General features: G+C 40.6%; 1 protein-coding gene across 2 annotated transcripts; it reads left to right on the top strand.

The window, feature by feature from the left end:
* LOC103466912 (protein FAM110B) lies at positions 1-22,941 on the top strand. 2 transcript variants are annotated; one of them, XM_008412823.2, is made up of 4 exons: positions 1-307; positions 10,976-11,189; positions 19,499-19,833; positions 19,936-22,941. In XM_008412823.2, exon 4 carries the CDS (start codon positions 19,947-19,949, stop codon positions 21,348-21,350), a length of 1,404 nt encoding a protein of 467 aa, XP_008411045.1. In that variant the 5' UTR covers positions 1-307; positions 10,976-11,189; positions 19,499-19,833; positions 19,936-19,946; the 3' UTR covers positions 21,351-22,941. The 2 variants fall into 2 exon arrangements, with proteins under 2 accessions (XP_008411045.1, XP_017161512.1); XM_017306023.1 differs by lacking the exons at positions 1-307; positions 10,976-11,189 and adding an exon at positions 19,377-19,400.
* Positions 22,942-24,193: the final 1,252 nt, after the last annotated feature.

Genomic DNA, 24,193 nt, shown 5'->3' on the forward strand with positions numbered 1-24,193 from the left:
TACAGAAGGGGTGCTCTACGCAGACACCCCTTTAATTTTACTTCATAATTCTTTATAAACTTATAATTTCCTTAGAGTAGCATATTCATTTAATATCATGTTGGATACGTATGAGACACTGTATGCTCGTATTTTATAGACTGGAAGTAATAGTTGCAGTCCTATTTAGGCTAGCGTATGGAATCAACCGCGCTAGCATGAAAAGTTTCAATGAAAGTTTTCCCAGCTTGTTTTTATAACGTTGGTGAACTTTTATTAAAACACCCCACCAGCTTCGTTTGACTCAGAAAAACTGCAGTAACGAAAGGTACGTGTTTTCCCACGACTATGCATTTTAGTTATGAACACAACAAATATTGCACATGTGTGAAGAAAGTAATCTACGACGTTTACGTTAGCATCCCATTTGTAGCCTTCGGGTCGATGCTTTTAACGGGCTACCTAACAGTTTTTAACGAATTTGGGCAAGCTACAGGTCAACATCTGCATTACTCTGAGTGTTCATATCTGGACTGATTATACTGATGTGATAGCAGATTTTTTAAACACCACAATGTGTGAAATATTTGCTCTACTTGTGAAACCACACTCAAAAAAAAATAAATAAAAATTATTGTGTCGTTTTTTTGGCGATCATAACCATACTTTGGATCAACCAGATGCAATTAATTTGCCGTAATTAAAAGAGTCGTAGATAATGATGGCTGTGGGCAGGAAGAATTTCCTGTAGCAGTCTGTGTTGCAGCAGACCTTTTAAAACCTCTGACCGAAGACTGCGACATAGCAGTCTCATGAAGAGACTGCTATGTCTCTTCATAGACATAGCAGTCTATGAAGACTGCTATGTCTTCATAGACTGCAGTCAGGGTTCTCTGTATTTTTCTTGATTTTATGACGAATCATTTTTTTGCATGACAAGCTCTTATATGGGGCCTAAGATGCAGTATTTGAGTTATTTAAGCATTTTTACTAGATGAAGAAAGGTTTCAGAGAGTAGTGTGAACTTAATCTGCATTAATTTCAGGTTGCACGCAAAATATTTTCTGTTTTAGACACTTCTTTCACATCAATATGTTGCCGGCTGAGAAAATGTCATTCTTAAGGGAGTTCAATGTTTAGTTTTTGACCATTTTTGAAAAGAAATCTCATTAGTTAATATTTAATTTTTTTATCAGTTTATATTAAGTAAAATACAACCTCTACAACCCCTTCCTGTAGCAAATCTAGATTTAAAGAAAACATTTAGTTTTTTCATCTTTTTGTTTCTTGTGAATGAAAGATGGAGCGGAATAGCCAGAGGTCTGAATTGAGTCTGTGGAGGGTGATGGTAAGGAGGCCTTCCAACCTCAATGGCACGAAACTCTTAAGATAAATCGTTTAAATACAATGGATACATGCAAAGAGCTGATCAGCAGTTATTGGTAACAATAGTCATTACTTTCACTATCCCAGACAACATACAATTAAAAAAAAATTATACACCTTTTGCATTTTTTTTTTTTTTTTTACCATTTGGGATTACTCTGCCTCATTTGCTTTCAATTTTTGTTAAACACAATTATTTTCAATCTGAATTTACCGGGAGAAGAATAACCAGGGGTCTGACTGTACATTTACAGTGAAGCCAGTGATGTGTCTGCTTCCTGAAGGTGATTCCTATTTCTCAGTGGAATATTTTGTCCACTGCCTGAAGTGACTGTACAGTGATAAGAGCTGAGAGGAATGTTTGAGGTATTGTTAACTGTGGGAAATTGGAATAAGTTGAACTTTACTCTTGAATCTGCTGAAAGTTGATTCACAAGCCCGAAGTTTTGAAATTGCAACACATCATCTTCGTGCAATCTTTAGTGCAGTGTAGATGCTATCCATATTTTAGGTCATGAACTGGAGCTCTAAAGTAGATTAAACATTCCCTCTAGAATTTTGTGACTGTGCGGCAGTGGTGTTCCAAAAGTGGGGGTTGGGGAGCAATGGCCCCCTCTTGAAAAATTCTGGATGTCCCACGTAAATGTAAAAATCTATAACCAAATGAATACAAAATAAATAAATAAAATTATAAATATATATTTTATTTTGTTTTTAAGCTGTGCCCACCTAAAATTCTTACTGGGCTGGTCTGACCACCCTTATAAAAATATTTTGGGGGCACCACTAATATGTGATTGTGGAAATTCACACAAAATCAGCAGATCCCCGCATTTATTGGCGCTAAAGCATAATTGTGAGCAAAAAAGATCAAAAACATTGGTTTTAAGTGATTAAGTTTTTCTTACTTCTTTTACAATGCTGCCTCAGCTTTACCTGTTGTCAAATCATAGACTGCGATCCATATAGCGAGCAACAAAATCAACTGAATCTTTCAAATTGGATGCTAACATCACCTTCAAATTAGCAGTTTGATGAAAAATTGGCCCAATGTCAAAAGTGCAATTTAATCGTATTTGTATTTGCATGGTGATGCGTTAGGAGAGGAAGTCCACCTGTGCATTGGAGGATATGAATGTGGTGTAAAGGTCACTATGGGCTTCCCTCTGTAAAGTAAAGCTGTTGATGTATTTCCACCAGGGGGAGGGAAATGGTTCCCTTTTCTCAGTCACAAGAGGAAGTTTGAACCTGAAATGTGCTTCTATTACTCAGATGACCCTTCCTGTATTGGCTCAAGCTGTCCTTCCTCAGTAGACTGAGAGTCAGCTGAACACTGATGACTATCTGAAAGATTTCCACACAGCGGGAGTGACGAAGCTGGGCAAATCCCTCTGGAACTGCTCCGTCTCTGCCTTGCGCTGTCAGAAAGTATGGTGTAGCTGTCACCTTGTTCAGCTCTTATTAACCAGAGGGTATGAATGACTCTCAGACATTATCTTCCCTGGGGCCACAGCAACACAAACACACACACACCACCTTGTAATATCCATTCTTAATCATTCCCAGGCCGGGAATGCGCATCCTACTGCCTTGAAAAGTCCGTCTACGTGTCAGCGTGGAGCGTGTTTTACGAGCTTTCGGTGTTGGGAGCGTTCTTCACGGCGGGTTTGCTGATGCTGCTGGAATTCTGGAACATCCTGGCTTCTCTTTCACTCCACAGTCAGTATTAGCTTATGACAGAGTTCATGCACTGCTGGTAGAAACCAACAGATTCTTATTCACTTTTGTCTTCAGAGAAATGCAAACAGATTTTGTTTTCTCTTCCCATTTATAAAGGGATAGAAATGAAAAGCTCTAAGGAATCAGGGTTGGTGGTGTCTGGAAAGAAGCTTATGAGGTTTTCGGCTCAAGGCAGAGGCCCACCACAACCCACTGGCGTCCCGTTCTGGGGCCGCTCATTCGCTGGGATTGAAGCAGGAAATGGGACCTTGCTCCCAGCATGCTCTTGGAACATCTTGTCATGTTGAAGGATTATAGTTTACCGGCAGTGTAGTTGTTTCTCTAACTACTACCCATGTTGGAAATAGACATGTTTCTTTATTTTTAGACAAGTAAATATTCCCTCTTAGCCTGGCACTTTGGGAAATCGTGTCTGCACAGATTTCTTCTTGGAATTAACACTTGACTTCTTTCCTGTTGCTTTCCAGCTACTCCCACCCCTTCAGAAAGGTTTACTATGTTGACAGCTGCCTCTTAATGCTTCACTAAGAGAGTTGTGGCTCTCACTAATATATTCATATGGCTTTAATGCGTGGTTCTCAAAACTTTGTACAAATAGAAAAAACTCAAATGTATGGTTATATTTAACCTCTCTTACTGTAGAAAAATTAGTTGAGATTCATTTCCTTGTTGGTAATCTCAGTATAAATCCAGCAACTTGAGGTTGTTTCATTTCATCGTTTTTTCCATTTTTTTCCCGTTTTTTTCAGTGAAATTAATTCAATCCAACTCTATAACAGTCACAAAATATCACCAAAATCACTATGTCCCTCTAAAATCTTTCAGAAAATTGCAAAAGTGTATTGAATTGTATCGTTTGCTGAATATCGCAATATATATGGTATTGTGAGCAGAATACTGTGTATCATATTGTGAGATCATTGTATCACAACAGCCCTAGTGCATACCTAGTTTTTATTTTGTTTTGGGCTTCATTAAGTTGTTTTTATTTTGTTTTTCTTTGGCTGCTTCAATTCTTAAGCTTCACAGCTAAGAAAGAATTTAAGATTTACAACTTTTTTACAGTGTTTTATCCGTCACCATGTCTGAGGTTTGGGAAGTGAGGTTTTCTGTCTCAGTCTTTTTTTTTTTTTCTTTTCATATTGCTGTTCATGTTTACCCTGCAGTATTTTGGTCCTCCCTTGTGGTGATGCCCTGTTTTTGAATCTAGCTCATCTGGAAAAAAAAAAAGAGGGAATCCTTTCTAATTTAGGTTCATGGGAGACGTCCTCTTTGGCGTAGTAGAGTTACTGCACAGACAGAAAAGCTACAACATATAATCTCAGCTATATTATCACCCCACCTATTTTCATGTTATAGAGTTGGAATACCTAGTATAATGTGATTGCATGAGCCTGTAACCTCTGTCTGCTCATTTAGTCAGTTGTGTAACAAAAAATGTGTGATTAATTGGAAAACACCACAGACTAATTTTTCACATCTTTTATGACAGATTTGGATTAGTGATGTGTTTTTAAAAATGCATCACAAGGCAGGATGGCGTCATTGTGTCTGTTTGTGGTTAACTGTACCTCTGCCTGTAGTGCAGAAATCCAGCAGATTGCAAAAGTATTTATGACCCCTGGAGCTTTATACACATTTTGTCAACTCAGTCTCCCTCCACATGGAGACAAACATGCCAAATTTTAAGTAAACAATCAAGAAGAAAATTAAGAAAAAACTATGAAGACTGTCATGTGGACAGGATGCTGCATCCAGTCCACACGACAGCATCACAGAAAACACTGTAGTAAGCATGCCGGGCCTATCTGTGGAGCTTTAACACTGCTACAGAATGACGCTAAAAACAGAACGTCAGCGTACTGTCATGCGTATTGTTTGTGAGAGTAATATGCACATGGGTTACATGGAGAGAGGAAAGTGCAGTCATTCTTTCAAAAAAGACACAGCTCAGTACATTTTATAACATAAATCTGATAAATTTCAACACAAAAATGATTGCTTCGCCCTAAAATGGCGGATCTGTGTGGGTGCACAGCCTAAATGACAAAGTAGCTTGTGAATGTGCTAATAGAGGAGCACATTTTTCATTTGGTACTTTTGCTAACTGAAAGCATTCATCATCACCTAAATAGCTTTTTCTGGATAAATTCTAATGTGCTAATTTAGTTGGTGGTTTTGTAAACTTTCAGTTAAGCAAAGTTAAACATCTGTGTTGAAGTTTTGGATGTTAGAGAGATCTTCAAGTAGTCGTTTATATTCATGCTCTTATTTTGAAGTGGATGAAATTCTGCTGTAGTTCCATTTCCTGTCCTCATGTTCTCCTGCTTTTATTTCCAAATACCTTTTTTTCGAACAAGAAACATGGAAGAACAGAGTAAAACACGAATAGAGAACAAGATATAAACATACATACATACGATATGTCTGTACATGTAATTTATAAAGTCAAAGTTAAATTGCTGCTTGAGGGTGGTAGTTTCTCAAGACCTGATATTTTTTAAATTGAAGTTAGCATTTTATCTTCCACTTTTGCTGATGTATTGCTTGAGTGTGAGTGCAAATAAGGAATGATTAGCACTTTAGGATTAAGGCAACTAACTTTTTAGTTAACCTTCGGCCTTGTTTTCTTGGTATTTTATGTGACAGACCAATACAAAGAAGAACATTAGTGTAAAGTGAATTGAAAATTATTTGAGGTTTTGCAAAAAATTCTCTGTGTGATGTATCTACTATCCATCCTGATTTGATGTTTTGTAGATGTACATTTTACTAACAACTGCTGTTTTTTATTTTTTTTGAGGGAATGTCTCAACTAGCTTTGCACATCCGTCATTTCATTTCCTATTCTTTGCAAAATAGTTTTTAGTCAGAGAGATTGGATGGAGAATACTCATCAGCTTTAAGTCTGTAAGCTATATTTGTCCTGAATTCCCCAGTCTCCTGACTGCAGAAGTTCCCTCCAGCCTTTCAGTCCTCTGGATGCTTGCAGCCTGGGCGAGCCTCCTGCTGAGGAATGAGGTCAGCGTTACTTGTCCTGGCAGGTTTTAGTCTCTGGTTCTACAGTGGCTCAGACCTCGCATGCCGACTCTTCACGTATGGATGGCCAGTCTTGTTGCCAACGATCCTTAGATGAACTCAATACGGAGTCAGACAGGTGGCCCTCACTTTTGTCCTTCCAAAACACTATGATCCTTCAGGTTTTGGTCTAGCTACTACTTGAATAAAAGTTTTTTAATGTGTTATGTAATACAGTTTTATACGTCTGAACAGATCTCCCTTAATGCTTTCTCTTTGTCCACCTAGTGTGGGAGTGGATTTGGATCTAGTGGCATTTGTGTTGCAGGCAGCCCAAATTAAGTCATTATTTCAAATTGGGTCATAGGCTGGTTAACCAGACATTTAGGACCTAAATATAGATTTCTGCTCAAGTTAAGTGAGCAACATTTGGTACTTATGTACTAATTGGTTTCAAATTCTCTGCAGCAGGTGTCTGTAGGCATGCTTGCCCACTTATTTTCACTTGCTGCACCCTTCTTAGGCAGATGACAGTTTGAATCCCAGCCTTCCCCTCCTCATTCCTTCCTTTTTTTTATTCCCATAAGGCCATGCGCCAGCTCTGCACGTGAGATAGACTCTGCCCTGTTGTCATCCGAACCTCCGGCTGTTTAGAGGTCGTTATCTAGAGACATACTTTGGGTTAACCATTATCTACCCTGCCCCCTACTCACTGGACCCACTGACCTACTAACCAGACGGTTTGAACAAGTAGGATCCATGTTGCTCTATTGTGTTGAACTGATTTTACTGGATATAGGTGCACAGTGCCTGGAAACTTTCTTTTAAGCCCAGAAAACCCTTGAATACCACAAGCTCATACCTTGAACTTGTGGTATGATGTAGCCTACGCAATTCTACTCTGTTATAATTTCCCTTGAACTTAAATTCAATCAGGGAGAATTTCTACCAGGCCAATCAGCGAACAGAAGGAAACATTGTGAATAATGACGTAAATTTTTTACGCTGTTTTACAGTCTGCCTGTAGCTTTAGCAATGGCATTTATTCTGTATTTTTATAGATTTGCCAAAAACTGAAAATCCTGATCTACCTTTTTCTGATTTCTTTTGATCTTTTCAGACGTTAGTACCATGCTGAAATGAAGTGAGGAACAAGGGGCTGGTTTTTTACAAGGGTAGACATGATCATGTTTTGGAATGTGGCTTTAACTCTATATGTTTGTGACAATGTTTTGGCATGTAAGTAAAGTTTATTTATAAAGTGCTTCTCACAGACATGACATCATAAAGCGCTGTACAAAAATAAATAAATAAATCAATGTTTGTCAGAGTTTTGGCAAGCTAAAATATCCAAAAAAGTAGTTTTCTTGTACTTCAGTTTCATTAAATTGAAGAGTTTGTTGAAACAAACTCTTCAGTTCAATGAAGACTTCTAGCAGGGTCTCCTTGGCTACATTACCTGTTTATATAAATTTATGGCCTGTGAAACATTTTTTCGTAAAGAACATTTCCGCTAGAACCAGCCTATAATATTTGTTTTGACTGTGAAATTCAGCACACACTGCATATCATTGTTAACCGAGTCTTTCTTGAAATCTGAATCCAGCTCCCATCTATTATCATTCCTGAAATAATTCCAGGTTTATGGCCAAATACGTAGCATAATTTCAGAGTTAGTCTTCAAACCACATGCTCCTAAACTACTCTTGCTCATCTTGCGTGTCCTCACGCAAGTTATTTTTCCACTGACGTTAATATTGGAAGAGATATTGACGTTGTCTCTTCTTTTAACAATTATTTCCCAGGACATTTCCTCCAGTTTGATGTGGGTTGATTTCTCAACCCAACAAGGATGTGGGGTGTCACAGACTGGGCCTGTGGAGGCATGCTGTAATGTGAGTGGCAATGTTGGCGCGCCTTGCATTTCTGGAGTGTGTGTGTGCACAACGTGACAGAGATTATGATTTGGGTATGAGAGAAAGGAGCCAGAGGAACCTAATACCCATCACTCTCTTATGGTGGTCTCTATAAAAAGACCAAGTGACGGATCAAGGAAGGGAAATAAGAAAAGAGCGCTAATGTGTGTGTGTGTGTATGTTTTGTAAACTTCCATCGCGGTGTCAATATTGACTCATCACTTTACGGGTAGGTAGGCACGTGAGTGTGCTAAATGTTGGGAATCACAAAGTGTTTGGCCAAATGAGAAGGCACTGCACACTCACACTAATACTTTTAATCCACCTGCCTCCGCTGCGTCTCCGCCAGAAGGTTCATGTTCCCATGGAGTTACGTTACTGCTGCTAGGAGACTTACAAAAGTATTGTGACTTAAAAAAAATATCCACCAGCTTAGAAGTATTGTAGCGTTCATAAGAGATGAGGGAAAAAAGCCAATAGGACGCTGGAATTTTGAAGGAGTGAAGCGATGCAATGTTGTTCTTTCAATATTTGTAGGGAAGGGAGGGGAGGAAGGAAAGGACGGGGTCTGATTGGCACCGTAGGTGGTGTGTCGGAATTTGTTGACCCAGCTGAAATGTTTATTATACCAACTATCTACTCCCGCTGAGTTTTTTGGGCTCTACCACTGCTTTTATTTTCATGCTTAGCAAAGAGTCCAGGAGAAATCCGCCCGCTGTTTCTGGCTCTATAGAGGGACTGACCACTGCAGTCATGTGGGCTTGACTTAAGACTGTCGGGGTGAGATGGGGGTGCAGTGCCTGAATCTCTGTGTTAGAATGTACAGTACATGTGTGCTTACCACAGGGAGGTGAGTGTGGCCACCCCTCCCTGCTGACTCCTTTAAACAAGCAGCGCTGAATGCTTGGACTGTAAGGAGGGAGGGATGCTCACTAACTGTGTGCAGGAAAAAAATCTGCTGAAGCTATTATATTGTGTTGGGATTTTATGTGACGGGTTACAAACACAAAGTAGTGTGTAAATTTGAAGCCAAGTATGTGACGTGCATTTGTTTCTGGCCTTTCTGAGTTCTAGGATCTCATTTTGTTGAAGCTGCAACTTTGTTGACCTACGTGTCTCCTGTTTTTGGCCATCTAGAGACATTTTTGTCTATTCTTTGCTAAATAGTCAATACTCCAGAGCCTGTTTAGAAACTCAATTTTCAAGTCTTGCCGCAGAATCTGAAGCCAAGTCAACATGTAGCCGGATATCTGGGAAAATACATATTTTCATCCACATGAAAACTCAGTTATGCATCACCTAATACTGCACAAAGAACCACTGTAAGAAATAACACAAAAACCTCTGAAGAAGACAGTGAGCGTCATGAAATGTAAACAAAAATGGAGTAGCATTAGATTTTATTGGTTGTAGGATTTTTCTTGTTTTTGGCAAAAAAACAAGCTTGAGCGTTTGTTTTCGTTGTATTTCCCCAGAATGCCCTGCGCTACAATACATTTTTTCCTACTGGCTTATAAGGCTGGTATATTCTGTTATAAAAATTACTTTTATTAAATTGTTTGTTTAAGAAATGACCAATACTAAATTTTTCTTGCCTTACCTCTTTCTCAGGGTTCAATAAGGATCCAGAAACATCCACTTTACAATTAAGTATCAAGTATTGTTGGTGTGTCACATGGCATCTCAGTAAAACATGCTGAAGTTTGTATATCTGAACGAGGCACCATATAAGGAATTGCTTACTTGCTTAAATGTGTTGCATTAGTAAAGCTCTTCCTGGATCTCTGTTTCCAGGTTTTAAAAGCAGGATACAGACCACACTGTGCTTACAGTAATACCCCTTCCTTCATCAGCTGCCTCACAGTGCATTTCTTTCCTAGAATTTCTTTCCGACTCAAAGAAATTTGTTGGAAAGGGAAATGGCTAAATGTTTACCGGCATTATAAACATGCCACCAAACTGAACTCACTGCTTCCCTTGTTTATATTTAGTTGGACTCCACTCCAACTTTTTACCCTGAGTTCATTATATAATCATGCCAATATGAAAGTGCTTGTTTTCTGACTTCTGACATTCAGTGAGCTACTCTGACTGTTGGGTTATTGAACAACTAATTGTGTTGACAGCTTTTTTCATTTTGATCAGATAAACTTACAGCCCTCAGTGCTAGAAGTGTGTTAGTTGGATTCCTTCCAGGCAAATGTCTGGGAGACAATCTGATGACAAAGAAAGAATTCTACTAACACAAAGGTTATCTTCAAACGCTGATATTTTTATCTACTAATTGAGATCAAAAGCAGAAGTGAAGTAATTATGCCACAAATGATCCTCCATAAATGTCCATTTCAGCAGCAATTGACAAACATTTTGTGGAACTGCGCATCTGCTGAGCTCATTATACGAGCCACTTCGAAGTGAAACACTGGTAAAAATGTTGTTAAAGGGTTAATAGAGGAGCCATGTTGTAATGACTTCCTGAAGGCAGTTTCAGAAAAGAGCAGGAGATGTTAGGTGACAAAATCAAATTTCTTCTAAGTCATATTTGATTATGTAAATCTTTTTGTACCAAATGAAGTTAACATAATTACTTGATTGTGCTGCAAAATGGCACTAATTGCTAGACCCTGAAAAATTAATATCTCTAGTGTTAGTTGTGCAGATGAAAATAAAACATTTTTCCAACTTTTAATAAGAAATAATACAAATAAATCAATCTTTTGTTGCCCTCAATATACTTTTCAACTCAACAGTGTTGCCACAGGAGGTAAAATGAAGTAAACCATATAAGGAAGGTAAAATCATTTCTATTAAAAAAAATATTATAAAAATAAAATAAAACAACAAAGGGCCGGATCATAATAAAGTGCTGGGAGGACCATGTGGTTTCTTGTTAAAGCTCTCACTTCCTGCTTCCCTACCTCTCTTCCTACTTCTAGGCAGAGCGGGTGGAGTCTTCCTCAGCCAGCGGAGGAAGAGGAGGAGTGGATTGGAGCCTGAGGAGCTGGGAAACTTTTCAGGTTGCTCCTCATTTGGCCTGAACACTTTCTCCACAGGAAGGCACGACGGTACTTATAAAGCTGCACTGTTACCTGCTTCCCTCAGTGAAGCTCGGGACTCCTCAGAGCTGCCTTCACGGCTTGTTTACTTAGAGTAAGTACACTTTCTATATCCTGCATGTTTGAGCAGATAGCTGTGCATCCGTTGTGTAGATATGAGTTTAGATACTTAAAAGAAGGGGCCGTCTTGTTGCTATTTTCTCTACTTTAAATTAGTTTAATTTGTCATCTATTGATTTTTTTGCATTATACTTCTGTCCGTCAAGAAAAAAATATGCATTTAAACTTATTGTAATGCGCCCCAAGAAGCACCTGAAAATGTCTACGATAGTATGAGTAGCTGTAGTGCTTCTCAGCGCGCTGACTGGACTTCTTTGTCCTTCTCTGCGAATACCAGATCTAAAAATACCGATGTGAATTGTAAAGTCGGGCAGGTTTTCATTCTCCCGACTGTAACGGGTTGAAGCGCGGCGCTGCACACCAATGGGACGAACACACGGCACTGAGAAGATGTTTTAGAAAGGAAAAGTTTTCTCTCATACCGCATAATGTGATTGTTTTAGACTGAAGAGGAAGAGTTAATCAGACTGTTGGCTAAAACAAATAGAAACTGTTTCTGCTGCCAACACCTGTCTGTGATAAGAGAGGATTTACAATGGGTTAACTATAGGAGAATGAGACCTGTGTGTGTGTGTGTGTGTGTGTGTGTGTGTGTGTGTGTGTGTGTGTGTGTGTGTGTGTGTGTGTGTGTGTGTGCGCGCGCGTTTGTGAGTAACACACTTTAATCATAAATCCAACACTGACATCCTGGTGACCACTCTCTCTTCCTGTGTGTGTGATTGTGTGTATGGTTGTTCTGGATCTGAGTCACGGCAGCAGTATGTGATTACTCGTTTCTGGAATGTTTCTCACCACGTTAAGAGAAAAGTCTTTGTTTTTCTCCTTTCTTTTTTTTGTTTGCCTTCTGGTGCTGTAGCTGCTGCATAAAACCGAGAGTTTAATGTGTACTTTATGCCCCCGGGTGTGTGACAGTCAAAGTCAGTGCATGTGTGTGTGCTTGTGTGTGCGTGTTCTGGTTATCTTTGTGGATCAGCTCCAGCTAAGTGAGGTGAAGGTAGTTGCCTTCAGCCACTCATTCCCGCTCTAATGTATGGCTAACTCTGTTCTCAGATCAGTTGGGGATTTATCATCTCGGTTTTGAGAATCATCACTGGGAAAATGTAAAAACAGAATTCGATGCAAAACTGTATCTGATCTGCTTTCATCTAAAATCGTTAACATTGATGCTGGCAGTGATTTGAATAAACTGCATGCTTCAGCTGTTTGGTCAAACACAAAACAGTTGTGAAACGGCATCATTTGATTTGGAGCCAATTTCTTATCTGATTTTGCAAAGCTTTGATACTGATTTTAGCCGACTATGATCATTCGAAACATTTTTTCTAGCCTTCCTGCAGCAGAGGTGTGTAATTATTTGGAGGAGAGGCAAAGTGACACTGTTTAGATGAGAGAGAGAAAAGTTGGTGTAAACCAGGATGATTTTTTTTTTCTATTTTCTAAATAGAAGGAAAAAAAATGGCAGGAATTGGACATTAAACTTTCCAACTTTTCTTCACGTCTAAAGTGAACGATTCTCTTGAAATTGATATCTGTAACATTTCTAAAGCCAGCATGTTCCATGACGGAGTAGAAACTCAAAAGATTAAAACACAGTAGGCTTCATATTCATTATTATTGCAATGTTAATGTATGCAATATGTTTTGCCTAAAAATATTTGCGTTGCAATAAGTTTTAGCTGATTATCTGTGCCATGCATCCAGGATGTGTATGTCATCAATGTTATTTAATGCAGCATAAAAAGTTTTAAGAAGGTAAAGAGATGGTAAGTTATTAAAATAGAAAGTTGTCTGTATTTAGTCTGTAACAACTGTTACACTGAAGAATGTTGTTGCAGAGGCCTCTCCATGCTTAGCAATGATGCATGCTTTGATCAGAAAAAAAAATCTGATTTTTGAGTTTCTACCAGCTGTTCATAGATGATCAAGCTTTTTTTCTGGCCTTACAGCAGGGCAGTATTGTGAAATAACCTAACACAATTATCGTGTTGGCTTCTTCTTTCTCCAAGTTCCACTTCTTCTTCTTTTGCAAAATCTTGCTGAATATCAGGCTGCAATGAACCTTTTGTCACGAGAAGTAAGAAAAAAAGATTTCCCAATAATTTTTCTTTGAATTTGCTTTGAAAGGCACGATCGTTTCAAATTCCTTCTCTGTCTTCATTAATCGTTTCTTAAGCTAAAATTGTCCTCATTCCTTTCGCTTCTAACCAACTCAATAAAATATTTATAAATAGGTGCATGCATCAAACGCTGTACAACACGAAAAGTTTTTGTTTGCATCCTTTCCCACCTTTTGGGGGATGGAGGCACTGATGGACAAAGTGGGGGAGTTGGGATGCTGCCAAAGGGAGATTTAAGGGCTAAAACAACTGACTCGTGGTTCAGTGGTTGTTTTTGCGGTTAATATAGTTGCATAACTCTGAAGTCCGGTCATGTTAGTTATGCATGTTGGTCATTTCTGATTCCAGGAAATGAGTTCACAGCTCAGTGTGTCCAGGCCAAGACAATGAGACGTGTTGCTGGGCTGTCTGTCTTCATTAGACGTCTCAGGACCCCCCGACATGCCCCTCCCCCACCCACCTAAATTTCCTTTAAAGGGACGGGCGGATAGCCTTTTGAACTCTTTGTTTCAGTTTGTCATTGGTTGAAGTCAGGATGTCCCTGTAGGATAATGAGTGGCAAGATAAAATGGAGCCTGGTTTGAACAATTCAAATTGGGCTTAGTTAGAGCTTTGAATATGGCAGGCATGATGAGAATTAGAAAGGTGATGTCAGCACCACCTGTCTTAAGTGATTCTATTCTGTTAATTCTTAAGTTTCCAATAACGGGTCGGTGATGTTTGGTACGCTGTTATGTCCGTTTCCATTCCAAAACTGATCGACACCGCTCCTTTACTGCTAGTTCCAAGCCCCCATCAGTGTTTGTTATATTGCATTTGTCAGGCTGAAGATAAATTCTTCTGCAATCTTTAAGACAACATTTCCAGTGTATTGTTTGAAATCTTCCCTGGAAAATGGCAAGCAGCCAAAAATAGACGACCCGTAAAAACAGGGCCGTCCTGCAAGACGCAAACACACCTAGATAGCTGAGCACCTTTTGTTTTTTTTTTTTTCTCTTTCTTATCGTCATGCTGTTGTAAAATGTTTCCTGCTTGCCTCGTCCATCGGGGGAAAACCCTCACAAGTCACTGCTAACAAACTTACCAGGTCACTCAGTCTGTTTAGAAACTCTAGAGCAAATGGTCTCTCACTATTTCTTTTCTTTTTTCTTTTTTTTATTGTAATCAAACTTGACCAGACTTCCTCCAGTCAAATCCACGTGTGATTAGAGGACATTTCTGACAACTCTTTGGGGCGGAGCTTCTCTTGTTTTCAGTGCTGACTGGGGTGGGGGATCAGTGTCTGCAGGGACCAAGGGCGCTGTGATATGACCGACAATCTGGCGTCACAGAATACACACATATGAACTCATCTTGGCCAAGGCCTTCACTGTTTGGACCGTCAGAAGGCTACATCCTCTTTTTCTGTTTTTTCCAAGTAAACTGTTCCCAGAAATATTCAACCCCGCTTTTCAAAGTTTGCTTTTTTTCCCTTAACCTTTTAGGGGCTGCATCAATTGCATTTTTCTGGTCAATCACTCAATGATATTAGTGGAAGAAATTACGTCAATATGATCCAATAAACTGTTTTGGACAATATTTACACATTTAATCTTACAGTTATTTAATTGTGACATGTGATGAAGAAAAGGTCCAAAAATGTTGAGGTACCCAAGAAACCAATTTTCTTTGTACCATTTTCTGTTTGAACAGCTGAGATTTGGAAAACACCAGTTGCAGTTCTCTAGGCATTTCCCAATCTTTAAAAAGCCTGACTTTCTGACTTTGGCTTATACAGTTTCTTATACCTTTTCTTGCAAAATATAATGCTAAAGTTGGCAAAACGTAGGTTGACTATTGTTAATGGCAGACATGCAGATGGGACCTGGTGGGTAGGTCCATCAGTCCTCTCACAGCAGAGCAAACAGGGACAACATCTATTTTAGACTTTTGCAGTGGTAGATAAGATCGATTTCACATGCAAGTATTGGCCGATCAGCTGTCCGATCAGTTGGTGCAGACATACAACCTTATCATGATGTTTCTCCTGCAAGGCCTTTACCGCTACTAACTTAGCACATGTAGAGAAAAATCTGCTTTGCCCAGCTGTCCTCAACACCTCCTGACGAAAAGCTTGACGCTGCCACCACCATTTGTCACCATGGTGATGGTGTGTTCAGGGTCTCCACCACACATGGAGTTGAGTAGAGCTCCTTCTGCATGTTTTGACTGTCCTTAAATGGGTGTGAACACTTTTTGTGCAGGATTACATGATTTTTGTCGAGGAACCCGTTCCCCTCACGTTTCTACTTTCTTTTTATTCTCTCACTAACTTTGACCTTAAAACCAGCTGGTATGTCATCTTATTATTGCTCCATTTAAGCTGTTTTGCAACATTCCCACTCACTTTCTGACACATCGTCTGCCCTCCACATTGTTACATTCACTGTTAGACACAAACCATAAGCCACCATCCACCAACCACAGTTAGTGGTTGGAAATACTAAATGTAAAAAGCAGTCTTATTCATACCACTGTAGATCACACTTTTTTATAATAAGGAAACCAATCGAAGTTTCCACTGTGGAAAAGAGATGTCATTTCTTGGACTGGGACTGCGGTCTGATGCTTTTAGAGACATCAACCGTTTTTGTGTGTGTGTGTGTGTGTGTTTGTGTGGCTGCACAAAATGCTTCTACACTTTGTTTTCTTTGTGCTTCACGCTGATTGGTGCTAATGTGGTCTATTGATCAGTGGGGTAGCAGTGTTGTTTGCACACACATTAGCGGAGATAACCGTTTAGCTGTCTGACCCTTTTTCATGAGAAAACGAATGACAATAGCTGCTGTTTTCAGCTGCAACGACTTTCCAGCCTGGAGATATTTTGCATGCTCATAGCTCTACAGCTTTCACATTTAAATACTTAGACTAAACCTAATCTCCACATGGGGTGAATTTATTTAGCAGCTTAATGAGAAATGGTGCTCTGTCTCTCTATTCATGACTACCTTTTAAGTAAACAGTTTCTGAATAATGCACGAGTCATTGGGTCAAAGTTATCTGCAGATGGGTTTAAGCTAATGTGTCATCTAGTCCTTCATTTGTTTAAATAATTTGCCAACATCAGGGAGTCTGATAGCTGATTTTGTCAAAAGAAAGTAACAATGGAGAATTGCAGTTTGTAGTTGATCGTATTTTATTAAAAAGTATGCTGACAAAATAAGCAACATTTTAAATTCAAAATCCCTTTTTGCTGGTAAATTAGCGATTAAATAGACATATGAGCTCAATAACAAATATATTGTTCTTAGCCTGTTATTGAGGTTATTCAACCATCAGATTCAAGCAAGTTCTGTTTTACCCATTCAGCTTTCAAGTGTCTCAGGGACTGAGATGTTTTCCAAACGTCAACCAATAGTGTGTCAAGTAGAATGTCACGTCGGTATTTCAGCTTCATTAGCTGCACTTTCACAGATATGCTTGATGAAGAAATCCATGAATAATTTTCCTTCACTAGCAGGATTCTCGTACCATCTATGAAAAGTATAAATAAATTGTAGACTTTTGATGGTTGCATTCAGCTCACTGGATTCTGTGTTAAAGAGAAATTCCACTTATATTTAAATCTTAAGGCAAGAGGAATTCAGAGGTTGCTATGTTAATAGAAACCAGTTTTTTACTAGGAAGTTTAGTCATCAGACAAACTACATTCCTGATGAGCAGAATAATCTTCAGATAGCTGTTGTCCAAACAAACGGAAATAATGCCACCAATTTTCCTCCTTCGGCTGAAAATTCCCAACAGCTAGAGTAAACTCTGAAACCTTTCCTTTCCTTCTAAGTTCCCTTAAATCTATTCCTGCTCTTCAGGCTTATCCAAACCTACTTCAGTAATTGTCGTCATTACTGAAAGAGAAGTTCTCCTCTTGCTTCATCCAAACCACCAAGCACACTAGAGGAAGAGATCTGTTGAGCATTAAGAAATTTCAAACCAGCTTTCTTCATAATCTAACTTATGAACTTAAGCAAGATTGGTATTTTGAAGGTCATGTCTGAGCTTTGCTTTGAATCACGTTCATCACTTTGGATCGATGAGGTATTTAGAGCCAACAGTTGTGATGCTCATTGAAACTCTGTCAAATATGGACTTTTATTGTGTAGAATTTCTCTGAGAAGAGACGTCAGACTTGATTTCTAACTGTGTGGATTGCTAGTTTCAGCCCATTAGGTATTAAAGAAAGCTTAATCTACCAGCTACACTACTTAGTTTCTGTGACAAAGTAACTTTTAAGTGTTGTGAAAGATATTTTTTGTTCATTTAGTGTTGCTAAATGTAGATACTTTACAGTGTAAAGTAAAATATTTAATCTCATGATGTTTTCATTTGTATATTACAGCAAGTTTAGTCATGTTGCAGTAATTTGAAATTCACTTTGAATCAAAATGCGTAATTAGATATCACTTCTGTTTTAAAACGACTTTTTGAGTTACAGAAAATATCAAATGATTAACTGTTTTGTGTTATAGCAAAATGCCCTGCGACAGACTGGCGACCTGTCCAGGGTGACCCCGCCTCTCGCCCGGAACGCTAGCTGGAGATAGGCACCAGCAACCCTCCCGACCCCACTGAGGGACAAGGGTGAAAGAAAATGGATGGATGGATGGATGTTATAGCAAAATAGATTTTTTTTAATAATCTGTATTTTATCCATCTTGCTAGCAAGAGAGACATTTAGTAGTGGAGATGTTGGCAAATTAAAAACATAGGTACTAGGGATGCACCAATATAAAAATTTGGGCTGATCAGATATCAATAACAGCCAATAACGAATATTTACTGAATATTTAAAATTGGGTTATAAATGGTACCAAGTGACATTTAATGTCCTGATGGCTTATGGGTGTGAACTGTTTTTCAATCTGTCTTGATATTGCACACAGTCCAATGATAACTTCAACTGGACGTATTGCGTAGCTTTAGTAAACATGTTTTTCTGTCTCTTGAGGCTCAAATTAAAGCAAGCCAACTTCCTGTTTCTTAATGCCGTGGTGATGTGTTTTGCTTTCTGTCTTCTTTCTAATTTGCTGTTGTTCAGGGGAAAAAACAATGAGTTCATATGCTGAGGAGGATGGCAGTAAAAAAGCCCCATTAAACTGTGGATAGATGGGTTGCAGGTGGAGGAGAGGCGGGGGTAGGGAGGAGAAAGCCCTTTAACTGAGTGTGATGTAACTGTAGAGGTAATGTGGTAAATGATGAGAAGAACGGCTGTCCTGGGGGAGGGGAAGTTGTTTTTCTGTAGAATTAGAGCCAGAAACACGTAGGTGGAGTAAATAGATTGTTCATATCAGCAACACTTTGAAGTTTTGACATCTGCGGTAAATAATCCTAAATTAATCGCTGTTATTTCTACAAATAAATGAATAAAAGCTTTCTCTGTTTGCCTTTGTTGAACTTTAAACCAGCATTTCATGACTTCAGTTGTGTTTGACCCAAAACAAACTATTAAACTGTGTGGAAACCAGTTTATATCTTTAAAATAACAATATCCTTTGTTTAATTATTTAAAGAATCACTTGCTCACACACAAACAGACTCTTCACTTTGTTTCCTCTCCTCCCGACACAGAGACGAACAAAGAAGTGCGATTGTGTTTTTTTTTTTTCTGCACAGCGTCGTCATAGAACCCCACTGAGCTTGATGCAAGTCAATGTAAAAAATTGCATCTGTCTCGTCCGTTGTCTCCCCCCGCCTCCACCGCACCCGTCCACCCCTTTCTCCCTTTCAATGAATTTTCATTTGAATGAAAGCCTTGCCTCAGTGTTTTGTTGTGCTCCGAGGAGGAGGGGAGGTGGGGAGAGGTCTGATTGGTTGGAGTGCCTTTCGAGCCGGACCAATACAGGAGCGGCTCCCGCCTCCACGACTCCCGGCCTGCAGCTTGATTGGGCGCCTGGGAGGAGCCAGACGTAGTATTAAAACCTCTCTGCCCCCCCCAGTCTGCTCCACTCCAGAGTTGAAGAGAGTCTCCGTCTGTCAGACGGAGAGCTGTGTGTGTCGGTGTGAAGAGAGAAAGAGAGAGAATGTGTATCTAAGTGTGTGGATGTTTTTTTTTTTTTTTTTTTCTTGTTGAGCAACAACCAGAAACTCCATCTGAGTCTGACCCGGACTACTCCTTGTTCTACCTTTCCAGGACTGAAGCAGCTTGGCTGAGTGTTTGCCTATGATCACAGCTGGACGGATAAGCTTCAGCAGACGAGCAGGACGTCATAAAGAGGATCAGAGAAGGCTGCCGTGTTACTGCTATCACGACTGGCTCATCTGCGGACCTTTGAGTTCTTCATTAAGGCTCTGATCCCGATCTCCTGCCTAACCACCCCAAGTGGGTCGCCACCGAGGTGCCAGAGGAAGTCCCAGTGACCTCGGCTGACCCAGTCCCACAAGTAGTCTTTGACTGAGGAAAGAGAAGAAGAAAGGAAGGAGGAGAGGAGCGACAGAAGAAAAGCAAGGACCTCAGATCAGCGACTGGTAAGGAAGTTATTATGGGCTGTGGGCACCAGAGACTGGGGAGGTGGGATGTCTGACGTAAGAGTCGTAAGAATTCTCCAATAACCTCCGTCTCTGCTTCAGGTCCCGCAGTGATGCCGGTGGAGACGCTGAGGCCCTCAGATGGCCGTCTGGCGGGCGTTGCCTTCACCTCAGGAAGACCCTTCAGAATACTCAACAAAGGTCCCAACTACTTTCGCCCCCCTGCCGAGTCAGGAATCCGCAAGCTGAGCGCAGTGGAGCGCCTGGAGGCCGACAAGGCCAAGTATGTGAAGAGCCAGCAGGTGGCCTTGACTCGGCAGGCGCCCATCCAGGCACCGCTCATCCGGAAGCCCCTTGTCCCCCCGGTGATGATGCCCCAGGGCAATGTGGGTGCCCCGACCACCCGGAAGGTTCCCCGCTGCCCAGCTGATGTGGAGAACCGGGGAGGCAGCGAGGTGCTGGGGGAAAGGAGACCCTTCAACCTGGATATCCTGAATAATCTAATCAATGATGTATGTGACGGAGCACAGTCGTCTTCGTCCACCTCCCCCTCCTCATCGTCTCCATCGTCAGGGGTAAAGAGCATCTGCAGCAGCCTGTCTGCAGAGCAGGACAAGAGCAACAGACTCAACAACCTCAAGCCCCTGAACCACGGTACCAATAACTCCTCGTCCACCTCCTCCTGCACGTCTTCCCTGCTTAGCAATAACCGTTGCACCCCTGCAGCAGAACTGTCCCGTCGTCCACCCCCTGTCCCAGCACGGGTTGTACGCGGTGTTCAGAACCCCTACAATGCCCCTAACTCAGTGACTGTCCGCAGAGTGGACGTTCGGCCTCATGCTGAGGTGAAGAAACCACCGAGAGTTGCACTGCATCCCCACCTGAGGCCCCGACAGATCCCCCAGGGTCAGGTTGCACACTCCCAGCTCCCCCCTCCGCCACTGCCACCTCAATCACAGAATCAGCTCCCAGCCAAGGTCAACACCTCATCCCAAACTTTGCCATCACCTCCGGCCTACCCACCCCCCAGCCCGATGTTGATCCGAGCGGGTGTCATCCCGCCGGCCTCCCCAGCCTTCACGCGCATCTCCAATGCCAGTTCCAAAGGCTCCTCCCGCAAGCACCCATCCCTGCACCGCTCCAAGTCGGACCTGAGCGACCGCTACTCGCGCGCCACTGCTGACCTGGAACGCTTCTTCAACTACTGCGGGCTGGACCCGGAGGAGGTGGAGGGACTGGGCGGCGTGGAGCGCTTCACCCGGGCCAACTCAGACATTGTGTCCGTCTCCAAGCTCCGCAGCGTCAGCACGCCCAGCTCAGAGTGCGGGGACGATGTGGAGCGGATGAGGGGGTACGGAGGCGGTGATGAGGAGGAGGATGACGAGGACGGGCCCCTGAGGACGAACGACAGAGTCCCCTACGGGATCTCGGTCATCGAGAGGAACGCACGAGTCATCAAGTGGCTGTACGGCATCCGGCAGGCGAGAGAGGCGAACAGTGGCGTCTCGAACGTCTAGACTGATGATGACGGCTTGTTCGTTCTTGTTTTGCTGCCTTACTTCCACGTTTGGGATCAATGTTCCGGGTCATCTGGTAGTTTGTCTTCAGTTTCCTGTGAGGACTCACTTTTACTGGACAAAAAGACAGAAATGACTCAGTTTATGTTGGGGGTGCATCGATTGCAAATTTCTGGTCGTTTAGTGATCTTTCGGAATCTGACCTGCTATTTCCGATTTTGGCAAAATACCAAATGTTTTCCTTGAAGAGTTGGTAACTTTAGTGTCTAAGTTGGGAATAGCAGGGTGACTATGGTTAACATGAAGACGTGACCTTGTTGGCGGGTCTGTTTGTTTACCATCTCTCACGGTACACAAACAGAAAATCAGCAGCTGATTTCCAGATCACATAAGATTGGTTTCACATGCGAGTATTGGCTGATTGGCCGGCTGATCAGTCGGTGCACCCCTTAGTTTCTGTTCTAAAGGCTGCAAGTCAGGACTGCAACTGGACAATGCATTGCTACGTTCTTTTAGTTGATTTTCTTTGGTATTTGCAAGCAATAACAGATTATTGTCAATGCTGGTGACAATGAAGGCAGAGGGTGCTAAAAGGTTCCTATAGGTACTGTAAGGGTGTGTGTATATGTGTGTGTTTTCTACCAGAGTTTGGCTACAGATTGCCAAAACGTTGCACAGCACAGAGACTGTTGAAAGCAGAGCAGCAAGAGAAGCACGTTCATACTGTGAAACCTACAAATAAAGCTTCCACAAATATGTGCATATTTTTAAAAAGTTACAGAGAAAATGGTCGGCTGTAAGACTGTTATAAATGTTTCTGTCAGCATGCAAGTGAACAGTTTGTATACACTATACCATAGCACGTCATATCAAAAAGATAAAAAAATAAAATAAAAAAAAGCAGGAAGGGATCCCCAGGCTTCCAGATTCACAGCACATCCAGTTCAGTCACAGGGGAGTTTTTATCAGATTTTTACTTGTTGCCTCCAATGCAGTCTTGGATTACTCTGCGTTGGTGCAGCCTGGAAAATCGGTTTACCACGTGCGTCTTGGCACGGGGGGGAAGAGCGAGTCATATGATGAAGGATGATCTCACAAGCACGAATATGTCCATGACTCAGGAAGATGGCATAGTAATAAATGGACCAATATTTATTTGGGAAAACATAACTTAATGTTTTTTTTTGTTTTTGTTTTTTTTTACTTAAAGGGGATTTTGTGTACAGAGATCAGGCTGAGATGCATTTAAATGCACATGCAGAGACACGTTCAGTGAGCAAACGGAAGGGATGCGATGTGTTAGCTGCTGCTCCGCATGGAGCGCGAGAGAAACAGTCTGTATTAAACTTCCTGTTTGTTGCTTCTACTTCTGTTGAACTGTTCTCAGTCTGGTTGGGTCTTCCTCTTCTTCACACCAGAATCAGCAGTAGCATGCAGTGGCAATCAGTTCAGAGAGCGTCTGAAAACAAAATATACTTTTTTTTTTTTTTTCTTCAGGCACTGGATGCCCAAAGAGTCTTTGATAAAGAGGTCCAAAATGCTTTACAGTGGTGTATCCTGAATCCATTAATAAAATATGTTTGAATATTAACTTGTTGTCTTTATTGCTGCTTTTTGAGTTTTAAAGAAGTCTTTGGTTCACTTCGTCAGGTTATAATGCAAAATCTGTTCTGGGTTCAGCTAAGGATCTTGTCATGGTATAGTCACAGACTTCCAACCCAAAGTTGGACTTGATAAATTGGTGAAGTTCAATTAAAATTAGGCAGTTTTCTTTCTTTTCTTTTTTTTAACAAAAGTCTAAAAAGTGTGGCAGGCATTTGTATTCAAATCATACAAATGCCTTCCACATTGTAATCATTGAAATCTTGTAATTTTTCTGTGAACTTGAACAAAATAGCTTGATGACATATCAGATTTAAATGAGTATCTTATCAACATACTTATTTAAATTATTGTCAATGCGGTATTGGTGATGCAGGTCCTATATTTACTTATCGGATCGATTCCAAAATATAAAGTATCGCACACCTCTGTTTCACAGAACTAGATTTCTATTCAGAAGAATTCGCACATAATTTTGTGATTTCTGAAGCTAATTTGTTTAACTTAATTTTATGTAAGTGTATTGGAATACAGGAGCTTGAGTAAAAATTCACCCTACTTTTTATTTGCAAAGAAAAAAGAAAATTCTGCATCCTTTTCCTTCTTTCCCTTCCAAAAATGGACGACTTTGTTTCTTTGTCACATAAAATAAATTGAAGTTTTTACTAAATGCAATAAAAAAAGATCAAGGGGCATGAATATTTTTGCAGGGCACTTAAGTGAAGGCAAGTGTTACTCTTGGTAGATCTCACTCCTGCATCAATAACTGACAACTCAGCGCTCAGACTGGGCTTCCCAGGGGAGTTTTTCTTCACTTTCCTGCTTTTTGTGGCTGTCTTAAGAGTCCATTATTGTAAATTTCAGAACATCTCTCGCTTCACTGGGGGAGCAGACGGGGGTTTCTCATTTAGCTGAACAACACCCTTTTTCAGAGCTCTTAAATCTCTTTTTGGGGAGGTTCAACTGCTTCATAAAACACTATTAAAGAGGTGCAGTGTAAAATGAATGGGTGTGAAAGGGTTATGTTGGCAGTAAATTCTATTTGAAATGTGATGTCAGAAAATATAAAAGAAATAACAAATATAGACTTGTTTGGATGAAATTATTTAAGTTTATAGCTCAGAAGTATGCTTCAGTATGAAACGATAAAGCAGTTTTTCTTAAAGATTTATTTTTTAATATTCGAGGCAGCTGAAGATTTTTCAATCCATCTTATTTTAGATCACCAATTCATAAGGAAC

The sequence above is a fragment of the Poecilia reticulata genome, linkage group LG7 (assembly GCF_000633615.1).
Source record: "Poecilia reticulata strain Guanapo linkage group LG7, Guppy_female_1.0+MT, whole genome shotgun sequence".
Classification (NCBI taxonomy): domain Eukaryota; kingdom Metazoa; phylum Chordata; class Actinopteri; order Cyprinodontiformes; family Poeciliidae; genus Poecilia; species Poecilia reticulata.

Coding starts and splice junctions, on each gene's coding strand:
- LOC103466912 (XM_008412823.2), top strand. CDS start 19,947: ATGCCGGTGGAGACGCTGAGGCCCTCAGATGGCCGTCTGGCGGGCGTT.